A 21,562-nucleotide genomic window follows, 5' to 3' on the forward strand; every position below is an offset into this window, starting at 1 on the left:
CTGGGTAGGAGCAGCAGTTACCAAAAATCCTCCTGCGAGAGCGTGAGTACCACCGAGAGGGCAGAGGGAGGAGGAGAAGCAGGCTTCCTGCTGAGCAGAGCTGGATCGGGGGCTCAGTCCCAGGACCTCAGGATCCTGACCTGAGCTGAAGGCAGATACTTAACCAACTGAGCCGCCCAGGCGCCCCTACCAAAAATACTCTTTTGCCCCAGAGCCCAGTTAAGTTCAGGTAGTAATCCTGATTGCACCTGGAAATTGGAGAGAGTGCGAAGGTTTAACCATTCTCAGCTTACTTACTGTTCACAGAGGAACAGTGGAATTCAGTAGTAAAAGGAGGACTTGACTTGAATTATGAAATTAACCACTTGGGACTTTCTTTTTTTCCCACTGCTCGGGGTGAAGTGTGTCAGTAGGCAAAGTCGTAATCACATAAATGGGTGATTTAGAAATCCACCCACTGTTCCCTTTGGGGTTGCTGGCCACGAGGGCCTGTGGGGTCCTGGTGGAGGGCCGGCTGGCTTGCAGAGAGCCTGTCTGTGTCTCGAGAACCGGCTCCTGGGGCTGCATCTTTTCATGTCATCTGATCCAAAGAGAAACACAGAACACTCCGGCTCTCATTGATTTGGACCTTGTTTTTTGAGGACTGTGTTTTTTGTGTTTGGTTTTTGTCATGGTGGTGATGGCTCTTTTGTTTTTTGGGATTTTTTTTAGATTTGACTTATTTGAGAGAGAGCATGGAGGGGTGAGGAGCAGCAGAGGGAGAGGGAGAAGCAGACTCGCAGCCCAGCAGGGAGCCCTGACGCAGGACTCCGGGATCACGACCTGAGCAGAAGGCAGACACTTGACCGACTGAGCCACCCAGGCACCCGAGGTGGTGGTTTTTTGTTTTTTTTTTTAATTGACATCTGTATTAGATTCCTATGTTATATTCTAATTTCTTTTTATTTAATATTTCTGTAGAGAGAGGGAAAGGGAATCTTAAATAGGCTCCATGCCCAGTGCAGAGCCTGGCACGGGCCTTGATCTCACCCACCCTGAGATCTTGACCTGAGGCAGAATCAGGAGTCAGATGCTTAACCAGCTGAGCCACCTAGGTGCTCCCAGGTCTATTTCTTTGAATCCCCATCACCTTTTTCACTTGTCCCCCGCAACACCTCCGGATGGTAGCCACCAGTTCTCTCAGAGTCTGTTTCTTCAGTTTGCCTCTCCCTGCTTTTCCTTTGCTGGTTTGCTGTGTCTCTTACATTCCACGTATGAGTGAGATCACGTGGTGCGTGCCTTTCTCTGACTTATTTTGCTCAGCATCATACTCTCTGGCTCCGTCCACGTCGTTGTAAGTAGCAAGATTTCCTTCTTTTTGGCGGCTGAGTAATCCCCCGTTGCTCATCTGTCACATCTCCTTTACCCATTCATCTGTGGATGGACGCTTTGGCCGTTGTAGGTAATGCTGTGTAAACACGGGGGTGTGTGCATACTCGTAACTCGTGTTTCTGCATTTGGGGGGTAAGTGCCCCGTAGTGCGATTCCTGGGTGGTAGGGTGGCTCTGTCGTTCACTGTTTGAGGAGCCTCCACACTGCCGTCCACAGCGACCGCCCGGGCCGGCTTTCCCACCTGCAGGGCACGACGTTCCCCTTTTCTCCCTGCCCTTCTTGTTGTTGTATCTTAAAAGTTGTTGATTTTAGCCATTGTGACAGGTGTGAGGTGACGTCTCATTGTGGTTTTGATGTGCATTGGCCTGATGGCAGTGATGTTGAGCATCTTTTCCTGTGTCTGTTGGTCGTCTGGATGTCTTTGGAGAAATGTCTGCTCAAATCTTACGCCCATTTTAAAATTTGGATTGTTTGGTGTTTTAGGGTGTTGAGTTAAGTTCTTTATGTATTTTGGATACTAGTCCTTCATCTGATAAGACACTTGCAGATACCTTCTTCCATTCCGCAGGCTGCCTTTTAGTTCTGTTGCTAGTTTCCTCTGCCGGGCAGAAGCTTTTTACTTTGATGTAGTCTCAGTAGCTTATTTATGCTTTTGTTTCCTGTGCCTCAGGAGACATACCTAGAAAGTTGCGGTAGCAGGTGTCAGAGAGATTACTGCCTGTGGTCTCTTCAGGATTTTTATGGTTTCAGGTCTCACATTTAGACCTGAATTCATCTATTAATCCATTTTGAATGAATGTTTGTGTGGTGTGAGAAAGTGGTCCGGTTTCATTCTTATGCATGTGACCAGTTTTCCCAACACCATTTGTTGAAGAGACTTTTTCCCATTGGATGTTCATTCCTCCTTTGTTGAAGATGAATTAACCGTGTAGTTGTAGGTTTAATTCTGGGTTTTCTTGCTGTTGCGCGGATCTCTGTGTCTGCTCTTACACCAGTACCGTTCTGTTTTGATGACTACCTCTTTGTGATTTACCTTGAAGTCTGGGATTGTGATACCTCCGGTTTTGCTTTTCAAGATTGCTCTGGCTCTTCAAGGTCGTTTGTAGTTCCAAATAAATTTTAGGACTATTTGTGCTAGCTCTGTGAAAAATGCTGTGTTATTTTGATAGGAATTGCATTAAATGTGTACATTGCTTTGTGTAGTGTACACATTTTATCAGTAAGCTTCCAACCCATGAGCATGGAATGTCTTTCCATTTCTTTTCACCGTCTCGAAATTATTGGGTCAGTGTTTCAGTTTTCAGAGTACGGGTTATTCACCTCTTTGGATGAGTGTATTCCTGATACTTTATTGGTTTCGGTGCTGTTGTAAATGGGATTCTTTTCTTAATCTCCCGTTCTGCCACTTCATTATCAGTATTACGGGAATGCAACAGATTTCTGTACGTTGATTTTTGTATCCTATGACTTTACTGAATTCATTTATCAGGTCTGGCCGTTTTTTGGTGGATTCTTTAGGATTTTCTGTATATAGTATCATGTCATCTGCAAATGGAGTTTTATTACTTAGCAATTTAGATGCTTTTTATTTCTTTATGTTGTCTGCCTAATTGCCATGGCTGTGAGCTCCCGTGCTCTACTAAATAGAAGTGGCGAGAGTAGATGTTCTTGTGAGGTCTGGGAATTTTCTTTTTTAATTATGGTAAACTATACAGAGTCTAATATTGATCATTTTAACCATTCATAAGCATATAATTCAGTGACATTAATTAGATTCACAATGTTGTGTGACTATCAGCACTATCTATACCTAAACCTTTTTCAACCTGCCAAACAATAACTCTGTCCCCATTAAATAATAAAAAAGCAAAAAAAACCTTTTCCCCTTAGCCCCAGCCCCCAGTGATCTTTATTCTGATTTCCGTTTATGAAAAGCACAGGCCTACTGTAGGGACCGCACAGACATGCGATTACACAGCGTTGTCCACCTGCATCTGGCTTCTCTCACCGTGCATAATGTTTTTAAGGTCTCTCTGCGTTGTAGCACATATCAGAAGTTTTGTTAAGACGTTATTTTTGTTAGAGCAGTTTTAGGTTCGGTGTAAAATTAAAGGGAAGCTACAGAGATTTTCCGTGTCTTCCTGCTGCCCTCCGTACCGCACACCCCGCTTCCTCCCGAGCAACGACCTGCACCAGACAGGAGGGAACCAGCGACACATCCTTGCTGGCCCGAGTCCCATCGTCAGCTGCGTACATGAGAGTTCCCTCCGGGCGCTCAATACTCTGTGGGTGGGCACACGTGTTCTCGCTCGCGGCTGTCCCGGCGGTATCACGCAGGGCTGTTTCTCGGCCCCGAACACCCTCTGCCTGCCTGTTCCTCTCCTGCATTCACCCCTGCGACCTCTGATCTCTTCACTGTCTCCGAAGTCTGACCTTTTCCCAAGTGCCTTGTCTTTGGGGCCACGCAGTACGCAGCCTTTTCATTCTGGCTTTTCTCACTTCATTGTAGGCGTTATTTTCAGGACTTGATGGCTCATTTCTTTTTAGTTCTGAGTAATAACACCCCCGTGTCTGTTGGACCACAGTTCACCTACAGAAGAACAAAGAACATCTTGGTTGCGTCCATGTTTTAAAATATTGAATAAAGTTGCTGTGAACATCTGTGTGCAGGTTTTTGTGTAGATGTAAATTTCCAGCTCCTTTGGGTAAATGCCAAGGAGCACAATTGCTGAATCCTATGGGAAGAGAATGTTTAATTTTGTAAGAAACGACCAAACTTCGTTGCAAAGCACCTGCACGGTTTGTGTTCCCGTCCGCGGTGAGAGTGAGTTCCTGCTGCTCCGCCTCTTTGCCGGCATTCGGTGGTGTCCGGGACTCGGGGTGTCGGCGTGCTAATAGGTGTGTGGTGGTACCTTGTTTAAATTTGTATTTGCCTGAGGTGATGTGCGCTTCTTTCCACACACTTATCTGCCTTCCGTAGCGCTTTTCTGCTGAAGTGTCTGTTAAGGTTTTTGCCCATTTTGTAATTGGGCTGTTTTCTTATTGTTGATTTTAAGACGTCTTCATCTGTTTTGGATAACAGTACTTTATCAGCTGTATCTCTTGCAAATATTTTCTCCTGGTATGTGGCTTATCTTCTCATTCTCTTGAACGGACCAGAATTTCATTCCATTTTATGGCAGAGTTAAATGTGGATTTTTTTAACATCTCTAATTTTTTTTTAATTTTATTTTTAGTCCTTGAAAATTTTAAAAATTTTATTCTTAAAGAATATATTCCTCAAAAGCTGTTTGGAAATTGAATTATTTATATGCAAACTTACTGGTCAAAAATAACTTGCTACAATTTTTCTAAAATCACAAACTGGTGGGAATGCCTGGGTGGCTCAGTCCGTTAAGTGTCTTTCTTCGGCTCAGGTCATAATCTCAGGTCCTGGGGTCAAGCCCCACGTTGGGCTCCCTGCTCAGCGGGGAGTCTGTTCCTCCCTCTGCCCGCTGCTCCCCCTGCGTGTGGTCCCTCGTGCACAGGTTCTCTGTCTCTGACAAATAAATAAAATATTTTTAAAAATAAAATCACAAACTGGGTTTAGTAATCGTTTGCTTAAAATCTGATATAACGTGGACTTCTTTGACCATTTAGCTGGTGAATATGTCACTTACTTGATTATTTCTTTATTTCAGGATTTATTTAACCTGGAAGTGTGTGTAAGTTCTTCCACATGTGTTCAAATATACTGAATTGGGTTTATTTAGCATAAGGAAGACTCAGGGCTGTGCCTGTGCCTACCACACTAATAAAAGATGGCACTTGAGTGGGCATCTGGTGGCTGCGGGTGGAGCGTGTGACTCGATCTCAGAATTGCGAGTCCAGGCGCATGTGGGGCACAGAGCTCACTTTAAAAAAAAAAAAAAAGGTAGCATATAAGGAGGGAAATGACAGCGGCCTTGTTCTGCTAATGACAGACGGCTTAAAGATCATTTCCCAGATTTAAAGAGGGATTCTTCCCCTTTTGGTACCAATTTCTCAAATTAGTGGTCTTTTTTACATTTCTGACGAATGTGCCAGTGCTGTCTTCTTGCTGGTTTGAGTCTGAAGTACCAGGGAGTAGTGGGGTAGTTCCCTGTCCAGGTGCGCAGCAGGCGGGGAGTCTGCTGGCCCACGGTGAGTGACCGGAGCCCACCGTGAGTGACCGGGGCCCACCGTGAGTGACCGGGGCCCACAGATGGGCTCACAAATGAACTCTCTGAGCTCCTCATTCTTTTGCGTCTTGGTGCATCTTTCTGCCGGCGCGTCCCTGCGGCTCCTGCCCCGTGCGCGAGCACCGCTGCGGCACACGCGGTCCCGAGACGCAGGACCGCTGAGGTGACAGCTGTGAGGACGGCTCCAGAGGGTGCTTGGGCGGCTCAGGGCCCTGCGATGGAGCCACATCGGGCTCTGTGCGCAGTGGGGAGCCTGCTTCTCCCTTCCTCTGCACACCCCTGTGCACTCCCGCTGTCCTGGTCTCCTCTCTGACATAAATAAATAAAATCTTTAAAAAAAGAAAAGAGAGGCTACGGCCTGGATGACCAGACGTCAGAAAGCCGAGGGAAGAACAGAAGGAGGGTTCTGATGTTTAGCCGAGGGCAGTTGCGACTTCACCTGGTGCGTGTGAAGTAGGAGAATCCATGACCACGTTTGTGTTTCAAAACTAGAAGTGAGGGCGCCTGCGTGGCTCAGTGGGCTAAGCCGCTGCCTTCGGCTCGGGTCATGATCTCAGGGTCCTGGGATCGAGTTCCGCATCGGGCTCTCTGCTCAGCAGGGAGCCTGCTTCCTCCTCTCTCTCTCCGGCCTCTCGGCCTACTTGTGATCTCTCTCTGTCAAATAAATAAAATCTTTAAAAAAAAACAAAAACAACTAGAAGTGCCTCTGGCTGCAGTGAGTGGGGCTGGGCTGGCATCGTGTTGGGGGCGAGGGGTTCCGTTGAAGAGTGTATTTTCAGTCTTCTAGTTAGTCCTTGGATGATTGTGTTACAGAGGTGCTGCCCTGCCTTTGTCCCTTCCGGAGCGCTCTGACTTGTCTCGGGTCAGACTCAGGCCAGCGGCCGTTTCCCAGAGGCGTGGCTGTGAGAGTGAGCGCGGTCCCCTCGTGGTCGCGGTCCCCTCTTGGTCGCGCCGGTGCGGTGCCCGCGCGCTCCGCCGGACGCCTCCGGGGGTGAGAACTCCTCCGTGCCGAGGCCGGGGCGGAGGAGAGGGCGCGAGCGCTGTGGCAGGTTTGCCGGGAGCGCGGCGAAGCCTGTGACGGGCCGGGAGGGCAGAGACGGGCTGTCCTGGGCTCGGACGCCCAGCGGCACCACGCGGCGGGGGCTGGGGCGACGCACCCCTGCTCCGGACCCCCCGGCGCCTGGCCGCAGCCCGGTCTCCTTTCAGGCCGCGGGCGGGCACGGGGACGGGGTGTGAGGGCCCTCCCGGGGCCCGGCCCGATCCTCTCTGTCGGGCGCGTGGAGACGTGACCGTGACCGCGACCGCTCTGTTGAGATGCCGACGGCCTCAGCGTGAGACTCGCTCGTGCAGTTTGCAGTGAGGTTTACCGCGCTCGCCGGCGTGAGCCGCTTACCCCGGTCTCGTTCTAGAACGTGTTCATGCCCCCAGAAGACCCCTCCTTGGCAGTCCGCCCTCATTCCCTCCTCCCCTCCGTCGCTGTGGATTTGCCTGTTGCGGACGTTCCGTAGAAAGGAAGGAAACCGTGTGGTAGGCGACTTTATGTCGGGCTTTTTCCCCTCAGCAGAGTGTCTTCGAGGCTCACCCGTGGTCTCGCCCACGTCCGTGCCCGTGCCCCGTCCGGCGGGAAGGTGTCCCGTCGTGTGACGACGGACCCCGTTGCGTTTCTCAGGTCGTTGCGAGCACTTGGGGCTGATCCCAGTGTGCGGCTGTTTGGGTGACGCTGCCGTGGCCGGGCTCGCTCCGCTCTTCACGCGGCCGCGCGCTGCCGGCTCCAGGCGTGGGACGCGGAGCGGGACGGCGCGGCCGCCGGCTCAGTCTCTGGGCCTTTTGGAGGACATCAAGCTGTTCTCGGGAGGGGCTGCCCCGTGTCGCAGGCTCAGCAGCAGTGTGGGCGGGTCCCCGTGTCTCTGCCTCCCGCTCGGCAGTTGTGGGGCGTCGGGGGGTGCGCTCAGCCGTGGTAGTGGAGCCGTGCAGTGCGTCGCTCTGTGCTTTCTGATTTGCCTTTTCCCGGAGACGAGCGATGCTGAGCGTCTCTTCCCGCGTGTCTTCGACATCGGTGTGTGCTCCTTGGGAGGAAACGTCCCCTCAAGTCCTTTCCCCTTGTTTTAGTTGGCTTTCTTTCTAAATTACTGAGTTCTGTGTGTATTCGGGTGCCAGACTCCGGCCTGAGGCACGGTTTGCGAGGGTCCCCCTCACTCTGTGCCCGCCCTCCTCGCTCTGCCCGTGTCCTCGGAGCACAAGATGTAAGGCTTCTCTGTTCTGCTCTTTTGTCTGCGGTGCTCTTGGCGTCTTGTCTAAGACCCCAAAGATTTGCTCCTGCGTTCTTCTGAGAGTTTTATGGAGTTAGCTCTTATATTTAGGTCTTTGTCTCATTTTGAGTTAATTTGGTGTGTGGCATTAGGTAAGGATCCAACGTCTCTTTTGCACGTGGATGCTTAGTTGTCCCAGACGCCAGCTGCTGAACGTACTGGTTGCTCCCCCTTGAGCTGTCTTGACAGCTCTGTTAAAAGGGAATTGGCCGTAGATGTAAGGGTACGTGCGTGGACTCTGGATTCTCTCCCCTTGGTCTGTATGTCAGTCTTTATGCTGGTACCGCTCTGTCTTAATTATGGTAGCTTTGCCGTGAAGTTTGAGATCAAGAAGTGTGCGTCCTCCAACTTCGTTATTTTTAGAAATTGTTTTGACTGTTCTGGGTCCCTTGCAGTCCCACATGCATTTTTAGATTTAGCTGATCACTCTGTGCCAGGGGTGGGGGTGTGGGGGAGACTGCTGGGGCCTTAAAGGGGTGTTGCCTGTTCTCTCTGTACATCAATTTGGAGAATACTTCTATCTTTACATGAAATCTTTCCATTTCTTGAGGGTTTCTTTAATTTCTTTCAACAATGTTTTATAATTTTTACTTCATAAATCTTGCAGTCTTTCGTTAAATTTATTCGTAAATACCTTATTCTGATGATACCGTAAGTGGAATTGTTCCTTAATGTCATTTTGGATTGTTCACTGCTGGTGTATAGAAACAGTCGGTCTTTGTTTGTCCTTGTGTCCTGAGTCCTCTCTGCGCGTGTTCATTAGCACCGGTCGGGAGGGGTTCGTGGATTGCTTAGGATTTCCTGCATACAGGGTAATGCCGTCTGCGCAGAGTTCTGCTTCGTCCTTTCCATCCGGACGCCTTTCGTTTTCCTCGTCTGATGGCCCTGACTGGGCCCTTCAGAAGAAAACGTCCCAGAACTGGCCCGGGGGGAGCGTCCGCGTTCTCACCGTGCAGTGAAACTGGCGTGAGCTCTGGATTGTTCTGTGGGTCCTCGCTGTCCGGTTGAGGAAGGCCGCTCTGTCCTCCGTGCGTTGGGTGCGCTCATCGTGGTCCGGTGTTGCGTTTTGTCGGTGCTGCGTCTGGACAGGAGAGAGCGTGTGGTTCCCGTGTGCGTTCTGGTAACGCGGTGCAGCAGCGCGCCGGTTCGCTTTCAGACCTGGAAACTGCCCTTGTGTTCCTAAAATACGGTTCACGCTTCCTTTTATTGAAACCCTGTTTATTCTAGTAGCAGAGAAAATGACTTTCATTTCTCCCTTCTGGCTTTTCCAGTTTATTTAATTTGACACAAACTGGGTTTTGGGGGGCTTTTTGGGGGGGGCGGCTAGTGACCGACTAGAAAGCGATATTCAGATCTTTCTCCTTTGTCACACGTTACTCAGTCCTCACAATTTGGAGAAACTCAGTTTTGAGTGCTTCTGAGATGATAGTGTCTCTAGTTTGGAACCTCACTGCCGCTCGTACAGGTGGTTTTCCGTTTCTTCTGTCTGGTGGAGGCTTCTGATTCACGCCTACCCGTTCGAGGCTGGTTTCTGAAGGAGAACTTTGGCCGCCGTTGGTGATCAGCTTTAGAGAGACCGCGAGAAACGCTGCAGACACGTGCATCGTGTTTCCTTGTGCCTGTTAGTAGAAAATTGTCCCCTTTTTGATGGAAACGTGTGCTGTTTCAGCGTGTTCTACGCTTGTGTTCACCTCAGTGAGTAGAAATGTTCTGACTTACCGGACATCCTCACTGGACTTTTTGTCCTTAGAGAGTAGACAGTACTTCTAAGTCTGGATGTAAGTAAAGCATCTTCAGTACTTTTGAGTGTGATTTTCCCAAAGCCCCCCCCCCCTTTTTTTTTTTTTAAGATTTTATTTATTTATTTATTTATTTATTTGACACGGGGGGGGCGCACAAGGGGCGCGGAGGGCAGCCGCAGAGGGAGACACGGGCTGCCCGCTCAGCAGGGAGCCCCGTGCGAGGCTCCGTCCCAGGACCCCGGGATCATGACCTGACGGAAGGCGGACGCTTAAGGACTGACGCCCCCCTCCGGCCACCCCTTTCCCGAAGCGTCTTGTCACCGTGGGGGTGCCTGCAGTGTATGCCCGCCCTCTGACGGGTGCTGCGGAGCACGCGGTGAGGGATGTGGCCAGGGCGGTGTGTGTCCAGGCGGTCCGGGGATCCGGGGTCAGTGTGTCCCAGTTCGGGGAGGGGATGAGGAGCTGGCCGGGCGCAAGCAGGTCGCCTTGGCAGAGGTGGGGGCAGAGCGCCACCCGCTTTGCTGTGGGAGCCTGAGGGGCAGGTCTGCCAACTTTCGAGGATGAGGGGGACAGTGTTTCTGCGTGAAGTCGGGCCCCTCTGTTGGAGGGAGGAGATGGCTGGGCCGCAGAGGGCAGGAGGGTTGCCTTTAGAGCGCCGGCCTCGGGAGCGTCGGTGGCCGTGGGGCGGACTGTCCTGGGAGCTCGAGGCTCCGAGTGCACGGGCGAGGTGGGGCGGGCAGAGCGCGGGGTGCGCAGAGGAGCGGCGTCCGCAGTGCCGGGGGCCGGCGGGGGTGACCCATGGAGGACTCCCGGGTCTGGGGGCGTGCGCCTGCTCTGGGGCTCAGCATGGATGGGGTCCCTTGGCAGGTGCCTTCGGTGTCTTCTGGGGAGACCACTCCGTTGTTGGGCGGACGCATGGCGGTCTCGGCTGCCACCACGGGGGACACAGCCTTCGGGGTGGGGCCGCTTCCTGCCCCGCTTTTCCTGCCCACTGGGGCGGGGCTGGGGCGTCCTGGTGAGTCGGTGAGCGGAGGGGTCCGGAAGGGGACAGTGGGGTCAGGAGGTGGCGCACAAGCCTGGGTCTCCCCCATGTCCCACCAGTGCGGGTGCGGGCGGCCGCCCCGGGAACAGGGGGCCTGGCGGGAAGGGTGGTTCCAGCACCCCCAGCGCCCGGGGACAGAGAGAGAGAGAGACTGCCTGGACGGAAACGGCGTCGTGGTCGTCGTGGCTTCTTCGTTCTGTGTTGACGTGACTCGGCAGTTTGGGTGCGAAGTTCCAACTCGCAGCGGTGACAGGGCGGTGACAGGGCGGCCGCTGCCGCCACTCAGAAGGGGTCCCAGGATTTTGCCGCAGGTGACGGTCAGGTTGCACGTAGGGCACGAAGTAGAGGAAGCTTGAGGCTTGCTCACATGTTTGGTTTTGAAAAGCTCAGAGTCTGGGGAGGGAGAGACCGTGGCGTCTGTGCACGCAGAACGGGGAGCGGCCCTTGGAGTCGGCTCCCCCCTGCCACCTGGGTGGGACCCCGGGCCTGACTCCAAGTCCCCCTCCTCTCTCTGACCCTCCTTGTCTGTCTCAGCCCTTGTCCTCACACCGCGGGCAGAAGCCCAGACCTGGTCTGGTCCCCTGTTGCCCGCGCGAGCAACTCTGCAAGCTGCAGTGAAGGGGTCGTTCAAAGTTCCTCCGTTTGTGGAGATGGCGGCAGGGACTCGGCCTGTGCTGTGTCCCCAGCGCCCAGGGCACTGCCTGGCTTATAGTAGCTACTCACGTGTTTGCTGAATTTTAGAAAATAAGCTGCAGCCCTCAGATCTCACATGGGCATTGACCCAACCCTGCATTTCTCTGCTGCGGTTGGCTCCTGCCCTGAGAACACTCCCTTCACTCGCTCCCATGTGACCTGTGCTCCAAGCAGGTGACTCTTCTGTCCTGCCTCCTAGAAGAAAGAGCTGCCGTCTCGGGACACCGCATGTCCGCCCAGGTCTGCTCCTGTCTCTCCTGTGCCGTGCACCCCCTGACCCCCACACCCCCACCCCCAGTGCAGGTGCCCCGTCCCTGCCTGTCTGTGCTAACCCAGCTCTCGTGTGTCCTCAGCCCCTGCGGCTGCGCCAGGCCATGGGCACATGAGCGTGACCTCATGTTCTCCGTCTTCTAACGCCTTGTTGACGACGTTTCCCCTCGGGGGCGCCTGCCCCTCCACACGTCCTGTTCCCGCTTCCTTATGTCCACGCGGCCCGTCCTCTTACATCCAGTGCCTCTTCCGCCTGCCCCCTCCGGCCGTGAAGCAGCCCCACGGCCGGGCGTCTCCCACCGCTAACTTCCACTTTCCGGACTGTGTTTTGAACGGTAAGTACTGACTTCCTGTTCTGGGGACTGACGAGTTAGCTTCTTTGCAGACATCACCTTCCGCCCACATGCACCCGCCTCCCTGAAAAAGGGCAGACACGGGACAGGAAGGAGAGTCGGGAGGACTCCGTGGGGCGTCCCCGTGCCCTCCACGCCGCGCCGGCTGCAGACACGGGTCGGTCCCACGCTGCGGTCCCTGTTCTCTTTCTCCTACACACTTCGTCTTCCGCAGAGCTGACCACTGCCTGGCGGCTCCGCACGCTTGCTCCCGTGTCTGCTGCGGTGGGAACGGGCTGCGGCAGCTCTGCCACCGCGTCCCCAGGCCGTCCCAGGCACGGCTGGCCCCTCAGCGCGCGTCTGCCCCGCTGGGACCACTGCTCCCGGCGCCGTGGCCTCCTGGCCTGTCCTCGCCGCTGCGGGGACGTCCGCACGCCCCCCGTCCGCCTTCCCCTGGCTTTGTTCTCATTTTGCCAAATTGCATCATCCAGTATTTGCTGAGAAAGGGGCTTTTGTTGTGGTCTTTGCTTTTTTTCCGTTCGTGTTTGAAATATCTTTACTCTGCCCTTTTAAATGCAGTTGAAAATTTGGCCAGGTGTAGAATTATGGGTCAAAAACGGGTTTTTCTCGGAACTGTGAGGACAGTTGGCGTTTCGGCCACCGTCTTCCTGCGTCCTGTCTGCTGCCCCCTGATTCCTTTGCTGTGTGACCTGTTCGTTTTCTCGAGAGAATTTTAGAATCCACCTTTGTCCCCAGGGGTGTGGTTTCCACAGTGAGGCACCGTGGGCGAGGGTCTGCTCCTGGGCCCGGCCCAGCCCTCCGAGGACCTCGTCAGCCTGGAGGCTCCTGGGCTCCTGCTGCGGGACGCGCTCCTCTTAGTCCTTCGATGTTCGTGTCGCTTTCTCTTCTCCTTTCCGGAGCTTGTTACCTGGTGCTGGGCCACATACCCGGTCCTCTAATGACCTTGTCTCTCCTCTTGTCCATCTCTGTCTCCTGGCTCTACCCTTTGGAAGAGGTGTTGAGTTTTGAAATTACCACCATTGAATTCCAAAGCGCATCTCCTTGTTTTTCTTTCTCTGGGGCAGCATGTCGCCATCCTCCAGGGACCCCGCCCTGCGCCCCACTGCCTGGCTGGGGTGCCACGCAGGTGCGCCGGGCGCCGTGCCCAGGGCCTGCTTCCGGGCTGTTGGAGGGGCGCCCGCTTCACCTGGGGCCCCATTCGGTTACAGTAGCCCCTGGCCCCTGGCAGGCGCCCAGCCAGCATTGGTGATGTCATTCCAGTTGGCAGGCATTAGCTCCCTTGAGGACATTAATTGTCATTTCTTCGACATTTTGTCGATGCGCTGTCCCTCTTTGCTCCAGCTGCCTTGTTTCGGGGTTTTCGCTCAGCCGTCTGCAGATCGGGAGCCATGGGTTCGTGTCTAAGACGCAACCATCTGGAGCCGGCAGGCAGTTCCGTGGGCAGGTGGGCCTTCCAGCTGGAGGGCTTCCCTGAGGTCGGTCACTTCGTAAGGACCCCATGTGTTAGAATCTTGAACCTTTTCTTCCGAGATTTTTCCTTTTGGGGAGGAGTCTTTCGCTCGCGGCAGCCGGCGTTTGGGAAACAGGAAGGGGGAGTAACTGTGCACCCACCTGACAGGATGGGGCCCACCCGGGGGACCTAGCAGTTCAGGAAATGGCCTTCTAGCTCCGTGCCCAGCTCCTGATGTGCAGCGTGGCCGAGGCCCCGGGCAGGTTGAGACTTCGCCCCCCTGTGCGTACTTAGACTGTCACCTGCCGCGCCTCCTGTCCCTTTGCTGTCACCTGCACGTCAGAGCCTGCCGCGCCTCCTGTCCCTTTGCTATCACCTGCACGTCAGAGCCTGCCGCGCCTCCTGTCCCTTTGCTGTCACCTGCACGTCAGAGCCTGCCCACCACTGTTGCTTCGTGGTCGGACAGTTTTCCAGTCCTCGCCGGCACCGTGGTGCTGGTGGTGGGGAAAGGCCTCTCCCAGCAGTGGGCCGCACTGGACAGAAGGTCGGAGCTGGGTCCCTGGGCACTGCCAGGCATGCGTCATGGTTGCTGAGTATGACTTAAAACATAGACTGAGTAAGCTCTGCACCAGCCAGATGACCCGTCCTACCAGAGTGCCTCACTGTGGGCTGTGTGCACCAGCGCCTGGGCCATGCTGCCGCTCTGCAGAGACGCAGTGCCACCCCTTGTGGCCAGCAGGGCCCGTGTGCGTGTGGGCCCAGCGCAGGGGCCTCCGGCTGCTCATACCCAGCAGTGCGTCCCGAGTCCTCGTGCCGTGCGTGGCCGCTGCGAAGGCCCCATGGGTGCCCTCAGTACCATGTTTTTGCTTTTAGCATCACACTAGTTCTGTAGAGTAATGGCCATCATGTTAAATTCATGTTGGTAATTTAAACTTCGTTGGTTTTGTAATTTTGTAGGTATTTAGTTTGTATATTTATTTTGACTTTCGAGCTCTTTTAAACTCTGGACAGGATTTTCTCATTTTAGATTCATACATATTTGCGCAGCGTAATGAAAATAATTTCTCACCAGTGGCAGTCATGGGAGTTTTTCTTTTAAAAGATTCAGTCCATTTTAATTAAGTTTAAAAATCACTGACAGAGCTAGAATGCCGTTAATTATATAATATCATAGACCCCCGGGTGTGAACGACAGAGGCCGAGTCCTATTTAGTCCAGTACAGGACATTTTAATTCCATTTAAGCAAATTGAGTTATTTTGAGTCATTTAATTTAAAAAGCGACACGTCTGACAAGAAGCCTTGTCCTTTTCCCGGCTGTGACTGAAGGGGTGTTTTTGTTTCTTTAAAAAAAAAAAAAGGAAGGCAGGACATCCCAGGCAGGAGAATTCGTGTGTGTTTAAAAGTTGTGCCCAGGGGGCGCCCGGGTGGCTCATTGTGCATTAAGTGGCTGCCTTAGGCTCAGGTCCTGATCCTGGTGTGGGTCTTAAGGCGCCTGCTGGGCAGGGAGTCTGCGTCTCCCACGACCATACCCCTTCTCCTGCTCTCTCTCTCGCTCTCTCTCTCGCTCTTTCTCGCTCTAAATAAAATCTCTTTAAAAATTAAAAACAGAACGCGGAGCACAGTGCAGGAGGTGAGAGCTCGTACGGCAGTCCCGTGTCAACCGTGTGACTTGCGGGTTTGCGCACATCTCTGAGAGCCCCGTTACGGGCCGGGTTCTCCAAGTACTTTCAGTGTCTGTTTCCTGGTGTTGGACGAGGAGCTGCGCAGCAGTCGTGTCCTTAAACACTCCCACCGCGGCCATGGGGTCCCCCTGTGCAGAGCGCGCAGTCTGTCCTCCACCGGGACAGGCCGTCGGCGTCCGTGCCCCAGCAGCCGGGCAGGCTGTACTGATCCAGCCCCGCTCGTCCTCAGGGCAGCCAGAGCGGAGATTGTCTGGGGCAGCTGACGCGGGCGCCGAGTCCCTGTGCTGGACGGAGCAAGGGGACAGCGGCTCCTGGGGGATCAACCCATGGCCTTGTCTTCATTCGGCCCGCACGCAGCGTGCCCAACCGGGAGAAAACGGTCCTTTCTGTTTTTCTTAGTCCAGGGGTCCATTCATGAATCCAGATCCGTTCCCTCCAGGCCTCGGCCTCGGGACGCCGCCCTTGCTGTATTGCTCGTACCCTGTGCCCTTCGCCCGTAGTGAGCCGATGGCCAAGGTCTTTGTGCGTCAGTGTCCGAAATCTCAGGCGTCCGGCATCACGTCTCACTGGGTAACGACGCTGTCGTTACTGGTGGTCGTGGTTGCGTCCAGTCAGAGAAACAGAGTTTGTGCTGTGTATGGTGTTATTTTGTACAGAAGCCAGCAAAAGGTATTGCAAAGAATATTAAAACATCTGTTAATGTCATGTAAGAACGAGATTTATTTTATGAGTTACTATCAGGCGTGCGTCGTAAAATCAGACAGCAGTCTTCTAGGACCAGTGTTTTTGTTTTCTTTTCAAAATTAATTTTCTTAAGATTTTATTCCATATCCTTATATCAGGATAATGCAGCCTAAATAAACCCTGGTGCCCCAGGGACCGAGCATTCAGTCCATGGAACGGAGCCCATGAGCTCGTATGTGCTCTTGGGCTCTGGGTGCCAGAAGCGGAATCAGCTGCTTGGTAATGATGAGTTTCCTGTGAAAATGTTGCTTTATCCATTGACAAAGTTGTGTATGTGTGTGTTTGTCTCTTGGACCTTTTTTATTGACCTTTGTTATTGATTATAACTCCTTTCCAAATCGTAATCTGGTAAATTGCTTCTGTATTTTATTGGCAGCTGACATCATCTCAACTGTTGAATTCAATTACTCTGGAGATCTTCTAGCGACGGGAGACAAGGGCGGCAGAGTTGTTATTTTTCAGCGGGAACAAGAGGTCAGTGATGCGCAGTCCACAAGCCAAATGAAAGCCAGCCTTTCTCGTGTCACTTGGAAGGAGGGAGAGAAACACGGGCATTTTTCAGTCTGTGACTTCGCTTCTAGTCATTCGCAGCACACGGCCTGTGCGGGAGCCGTTTGTCCCCGGCGAGCAAGAAGACCTGTGCTTCCGCCCCCCGACGGCCGCCACGGAGCTCCGATGGAGTCCCCTGTGCCCTTGCCTTCGGGAGAGGAGAGTCCTTGCTCTGCCCACAGGCTGCCGTGTGGGGCGGCGGGCTTCCACATAGCTTTGCTCTCGTCCTGTCGCTACGCCGGGGCCGTGGGTGAGCTTCACTCCCGCAGCCCCTGGAGGCGCTGGCTGCCAGCCCCGTGGCCCAGTGGGCAGTGCGCGCTGGACGGCTGCGGCAGCGCCAGCTCCGGGGAAGATTGTGTGTTGGGGGCCATGATTTCTCTCTTCCTCCTCAGTCAGAGGGGAGCTGCCTGCCTCTGCCATGCCCCCTGAGGACCCCACTGTCCGTGCTAAGAGGAAGGAGTCCTCAGAACGGAGCCTGGAGGGCCCCCCAGAGGACTCACACTCACGACCCATTTTGTAGGTCCCTCTCTTTGGGGGAGAGGGCAGAGAACCCCGTCTTTTTCAGTAGTGCATAAGGAGAGAATGGGAGGTGGAAGCAGGCCTTGCCCCGGAGCCTCAGCAGAGCTGGTGGGGAGCGCTGAGGAAGGAGGCGCGGTGGCCGGGCGCGCACACCCTGTAGGCGGGAGCCACGGTGCAGCCCGGCCTCGGTCTTTGCCGCCAACTTCACACACAGGGCCCTCGTCTGTGTCGGGGCAGGTCACGGGGACGTACTTTCTCGTCCTCGGAATCTGGTCTCTACACTTTCGTGGTGGAGCTTCGCCGTAGCACCTCGTGGGCCCTTGTTCCTTCCGGCGGACGTGTGTGCGGGCAGCGGCCGGCCCTGCCACCAGCGAAGCGCGCTCGGGGGCGTCTGTGGGAGGGCGGGCCCTGGGCTCCCCCAGCCGAAGCGGAGGACGGCGCTGGTCCGTGGGAAGGGCGCTGTGGAGGGTCAGCGTCTCGTCATTAAAGTGTGCTTGCTGTAGCTCTGATTTTGGTTATGTCCACATAGATTTAAAAACTATTTTTTAGTTTTTAAAAAGACAATTTCTTAGTTCAGTAGATTTAATCCTATTTTTTCTGATTTGGGGTGGCAAGAATTCTTGCGTAGGTCGTGTATATATTGTCGTTAGTCTGCCTAGGTCTTCACAGACGGTTCGGTGAGTTCATGACTTTGCATCCCCCAAAGACGTCGCTCGCTGGCCGGGCTGCCGCGACGGAGCGGCCGCACCTCCGACTTGCAGGAGGGGCCGGACGGCAGCGGGCCGAGTCGGAGCCGTCGGCCGGTTCGCTCTTCGCTCCTGTACGTTTGCCGTCTAAATGTGTCCTTGTGGAAGAGGAGATTTTTCTCCTTTTGCGAGTCCTCGTTTAAACTTAAAAAGTACGAGGTTCCCATGGGAGATAGATCATAGTGTACTCGAGCGTCCTGTTACTGTGCTGGGCGCCCCTCCGTGAGAGCCTGCGGTTAGTGTCTCGTTAAGGTGTATCGTCGTGGTCAGTCATGTGAAGCCACGGGTTCACGCAGAATCGGGTTGTTGACATTGCTTACGTTTGACACCCGGCTGTCTGCAACTTAAGAAACCCTGGGCAGCTTTTCTCCTGTCTTTTTCTTCATAGTTCGGTTGACATGAAAAGCCTTCATGTTCCTCCTCTTGGATCTTGGCGCTCGCCGCACGGAACGCTCCCCGCGGACGCGGCTTCTCCCAGGGCTGTCAGTCCAGCCGCCGCCGCCCTCCCCGCGGACACCCCGGGTACAGGGCTGTGCTGCAGTGCGGAAGGGGGCACGGGTGTCCGGCCAGGGGGTCGGAGCGAGAGGGGCCGTCGGAGAGTTCAGGGTGTGCCCGAGGCGCGAGGCAGGGAGCAGAGTTGGCGGCGCGATGTTCAAGCTGTTTTCCTTCCTAGCGGCAGAGCCCTCCGTTCCCAGCGGCCTGGTGTGTCCGTCTCAGGCCAGCAGGTTGAGGGACTTGGCTCGGCTCTGCCGTTCACGGGGCCAGCTGTCGGGTGTAAGTGGTTCTGACACCAGCACGCAGCCTATCGGAACCAGAGTGCACCTGCCACCATCTTCCTGTCCTCCTCGCCAGCCTGTGCCCAGGACCTCAGGCGGGCAGCCTTGGTGGCTCTGGCTCTGTTCTCCCCTAGGGACCCAGCTGCCATGGGCAAGCAGGTCTTCCTCGAGGCCCTTCCTCTGGCTTTTCTGTTCTCTTCCCAGACACATGGAGACTGCTCCCTGCCTGGGGGTCCTCGGAGGCTGACACAGGGTCTAGCCCGTAGGACAGAGGTTTTAGGGCTGGCAGGGGGTGACGTGGCTCTGACAGCAAGACGTCTGCAGCGCGTCTTTTTGGAGACCGTGGCCGGGAAGGACCGGTGGCCCCGGGTGTGGGTGCCTCACCCAGTTGTTCGTATCCTGCTGTTTTCTCGGAGTTGGTTACGGTCTTGAGGGACTGATGCCACAGATTTTTCTTCTTTGAAGATTTCAATTTCCTTTTTCTCATGGGCAAGGTAGAAGCATCTGCTGGTGTATTCTGCTTTATCGTGAGGGGTGGGACGCAGGCCTGAAGAAAGAGCGAACGCGCCTAACGCAGCCACGCGTGGCAACCGGGTCCTAGACCCTGGGGTCTGCACGTGGTTTCCAGGGGTGTGCGGCACAGAGAGCCATGCAGTGGAGAGATTCCGGGAGCTGGGGGGTGTTTTCTCATAACATGTGATCTTAATTCAGTAATACGCAAGCCCAGACATAAAGGTTTCTCTGCTCATTCGATGTCCTCGACACAGCCTCGAGTGTAAACATGTAAGAGTTCAGGTGCCAGTGATAGAGCGAGAATTAAAATCTTGCTGTCCTTGGTTTGTAATTATGTGATATTTTTACTGTTTTATAGAAAATGTCACTTTGGTTACAGAAGATTTCAGAGATTAATGTAAATACGTTTATGGACCCACCACCAAGGTTTTCCTCTTTCCTAAAAGAAAAGCCCTTGGCAGGTCGAGGCGGCCCCAGTCGGGCTCCGCCTAGTTTGTCTCCCAGCTTGGTTCCCAAATCTGCCGCCTTCTCGCTCTGCTTTCCCGGAGCTGGTTGTCACTTTGAAGACAGTATGCATCTTCCCAAGCATGTTTCTCCTTTCGCTGTCACGTATGGAACTGTTTTACGTGTGTTGAATTCCATCGCGGCGATCCTCTGCTGGTGCTGGTCACGGCCTGAGTGGCTGCCCCGTCCTCCTCTTCCTGGGGGTGGCGCGCAGGGGGTGTTGTCTTGGCGGGCCTTTCTGGGGCTCGGTGTGGACCACACGGGGTCACACTGCACCGTGCTGCCCCCATCGTGGGCCCGCCTGCCTCTCCGCGAAGAGTGCGTCCGTGGAGGAGCTTCCTTGTGTTAAGGGGCCCCTGGCTCCCCTGCGGGCGGCAGGCATGTTCCGCAGACCCGCTCTAACACGTGTGCCCCGGGGTGGGGTAGAAGGTCTGCGAAATTATCGGATACTTGTTTTTTCCAAGTAAGTTATTTCAGAGTGTCCTCTCCTTGATAATTTTTGACCCAGGGTTTTCTTTAATTTTTAAAAATGTGTGTAGTCATTTTATATCCAAATTGGTAGTACTGAAGTTTTCTCGGTCCTGTGCTTTGTTCATTAACCCGGCTCGTGTCTCCTTGCAGAACAAGAGTCGCCCCCACTCCAGGGGCGAATACAATGTTTACAGTACCTTTCAAAGTCACGAGCCAGAGTTCGACTATTTGAAAAGTCTAGAAATTGAGGAAAAAATTAATAAAATTAGGTGGCTACCACAACAGAACGCTGCTCACTTTCTACTCTCTACAAATGGTAAGAGCCTTTTTTTTTAAGGGATTATTTGATTTAGGATTTTATTTTTAATTTGCCGGGTGTAGCAGATTTTTACTTCACTTGTGACTTTAGCCCGTTCTCCAGGTCGTTTCTGCTTTGAACTCCGGGGACAGGGTGAATGACTAGCTAGGGCACAGGCGGTGGGCTGAAAACGGAAAGCATACACAAGCGAGCAAGCTGGCTCGCCCCCGTGCGCCCTGCCCCCCAGCGCGTCCCGTCTCTCCTCACCCTGCAGACGGAGCGTCCGCGCTGTCCCTACCGGAAAGTAACCTTCAGAGTCTCGTAGCTTCTCAGTCGACACAGAGCCGTACGGTTCTCTGATGTGATACTCGACTAACGGTGGTGTGTGATACAGTTTTTCTTTTAACATGGACACTGAGATTTTTATTTTCAGATAAAACTATTAAATTATGGAAAATAAGTGAGCGGGACAAACGGGCAGAAGGTTACAACCTGAAGGATGAAGACGGACGGCTTCGAGACCCATTTCGGATTACCGCGCTGCGGGTACACACTTTTTCTCAGACTACCCAGTTCTCTTCCTGGGTAATCAGGGGCAGTGTGTAGTCAGCTGTAGAGCCCTGAGCAGGACTGCGGTGACATCTGCCTTCCCGACCCGAGGAGGCTGTCTGTGATCACAGCCGTCGTGTGCGTGTGTGTTACAGTGGGGCTCCCTGGATTTCACGTAAGCAGGAAGCCGCACAGTACGTTCAGAAAGATCTGATGATACTAAAGAAAGTCTAAACTAAAGGCCGACCCTGCAGCAGAAATCCCTCTCAGTGTATCAGCGTTCACTGCGAAGGTTTTAAGGCGTACATTGGTGGTGGTGAGGTCCCCGTGGGACTCAGAGCGGTGCCCCGGGTGAAGCCGCACGGGCCGCGGGTGCGAGATGAACCACACAACCCTGGGGCTCTCGTGGCATCTCCGCAGTCAGCTGAGGCACCCTCGGAGCGTTCAGGGTTCTTCGCCTGTCGGTCCGTAATACCTTCACTTCCTTTTTGGTATCCCTGGGCACCCTGTGACACGACCGTCTTCCTCAGTTCTGACACCTAGATTGGGTTCACACTGTAACGGCTGTGAAGTTGGGTCAGGTCGTTGCCCAGGAGTGCCCACCCTGGAGGGTGTGCGGAAGGAGATGGGAAGGGGGCGGGGCGCCAGGATGTGCCGCGTGCGTGGGGCAGCGGCAGGAAGACCAGCACTGGCCAGTGCCCGTGAAAATTGCTGGTTGGCTGGTTTGTTTTTTAACAAGGTTTGAAGCTTTGCTGAATATTGTTTATCAAATGAAGACCT

General features: G+C 54.0%; 1 protein-coding gene across 13 annotated transcripts in view; it reads left to right on the forward strand.

The window, feature by feature from the left end:
• PPP2R2D (protein phosphatase 2 regulatory subunit Bdelta) overlaps positions 1–21,562 on the forward strand; it is a 49,790-nt gene that overhangs the window by 11,461 nt on the left and 16,767 nt on the right. For 2 of the 13 annotated variants that reach the window (XM_032312723.1, XM_032312728.1), the window contains exons 3-5: positions 16,234–16,331; positions 20,086–20,251; positions 20,667–20,779. In XM_032312723.1, coding sequence (XP_032168614.1) covers positions 16,234–16,331; positions 20,086–20,251; positions 20,667–20,779 — 377 coding nt within the window. The other 11 variants (XM_032312720.1, XM_032312727.1, XM_032312730.1 and 8 more) reach the window with 11 other exon arrangements.

This window comes from Mustela erminea, chromosome 14 (assembly GCF_009829155.1).
Source record: "Mustela erminea isolate mMusErm1 chromosome 14, mMusErm1.Pri, whole genome shotgun sequence".
Taxonomy (NCBI): domain Eukaryota; kingdom Metazoa; phylum Chordata; class Mammalia; order Carnivora; family Mustelidae; genus Mustela; species Mustela erminea.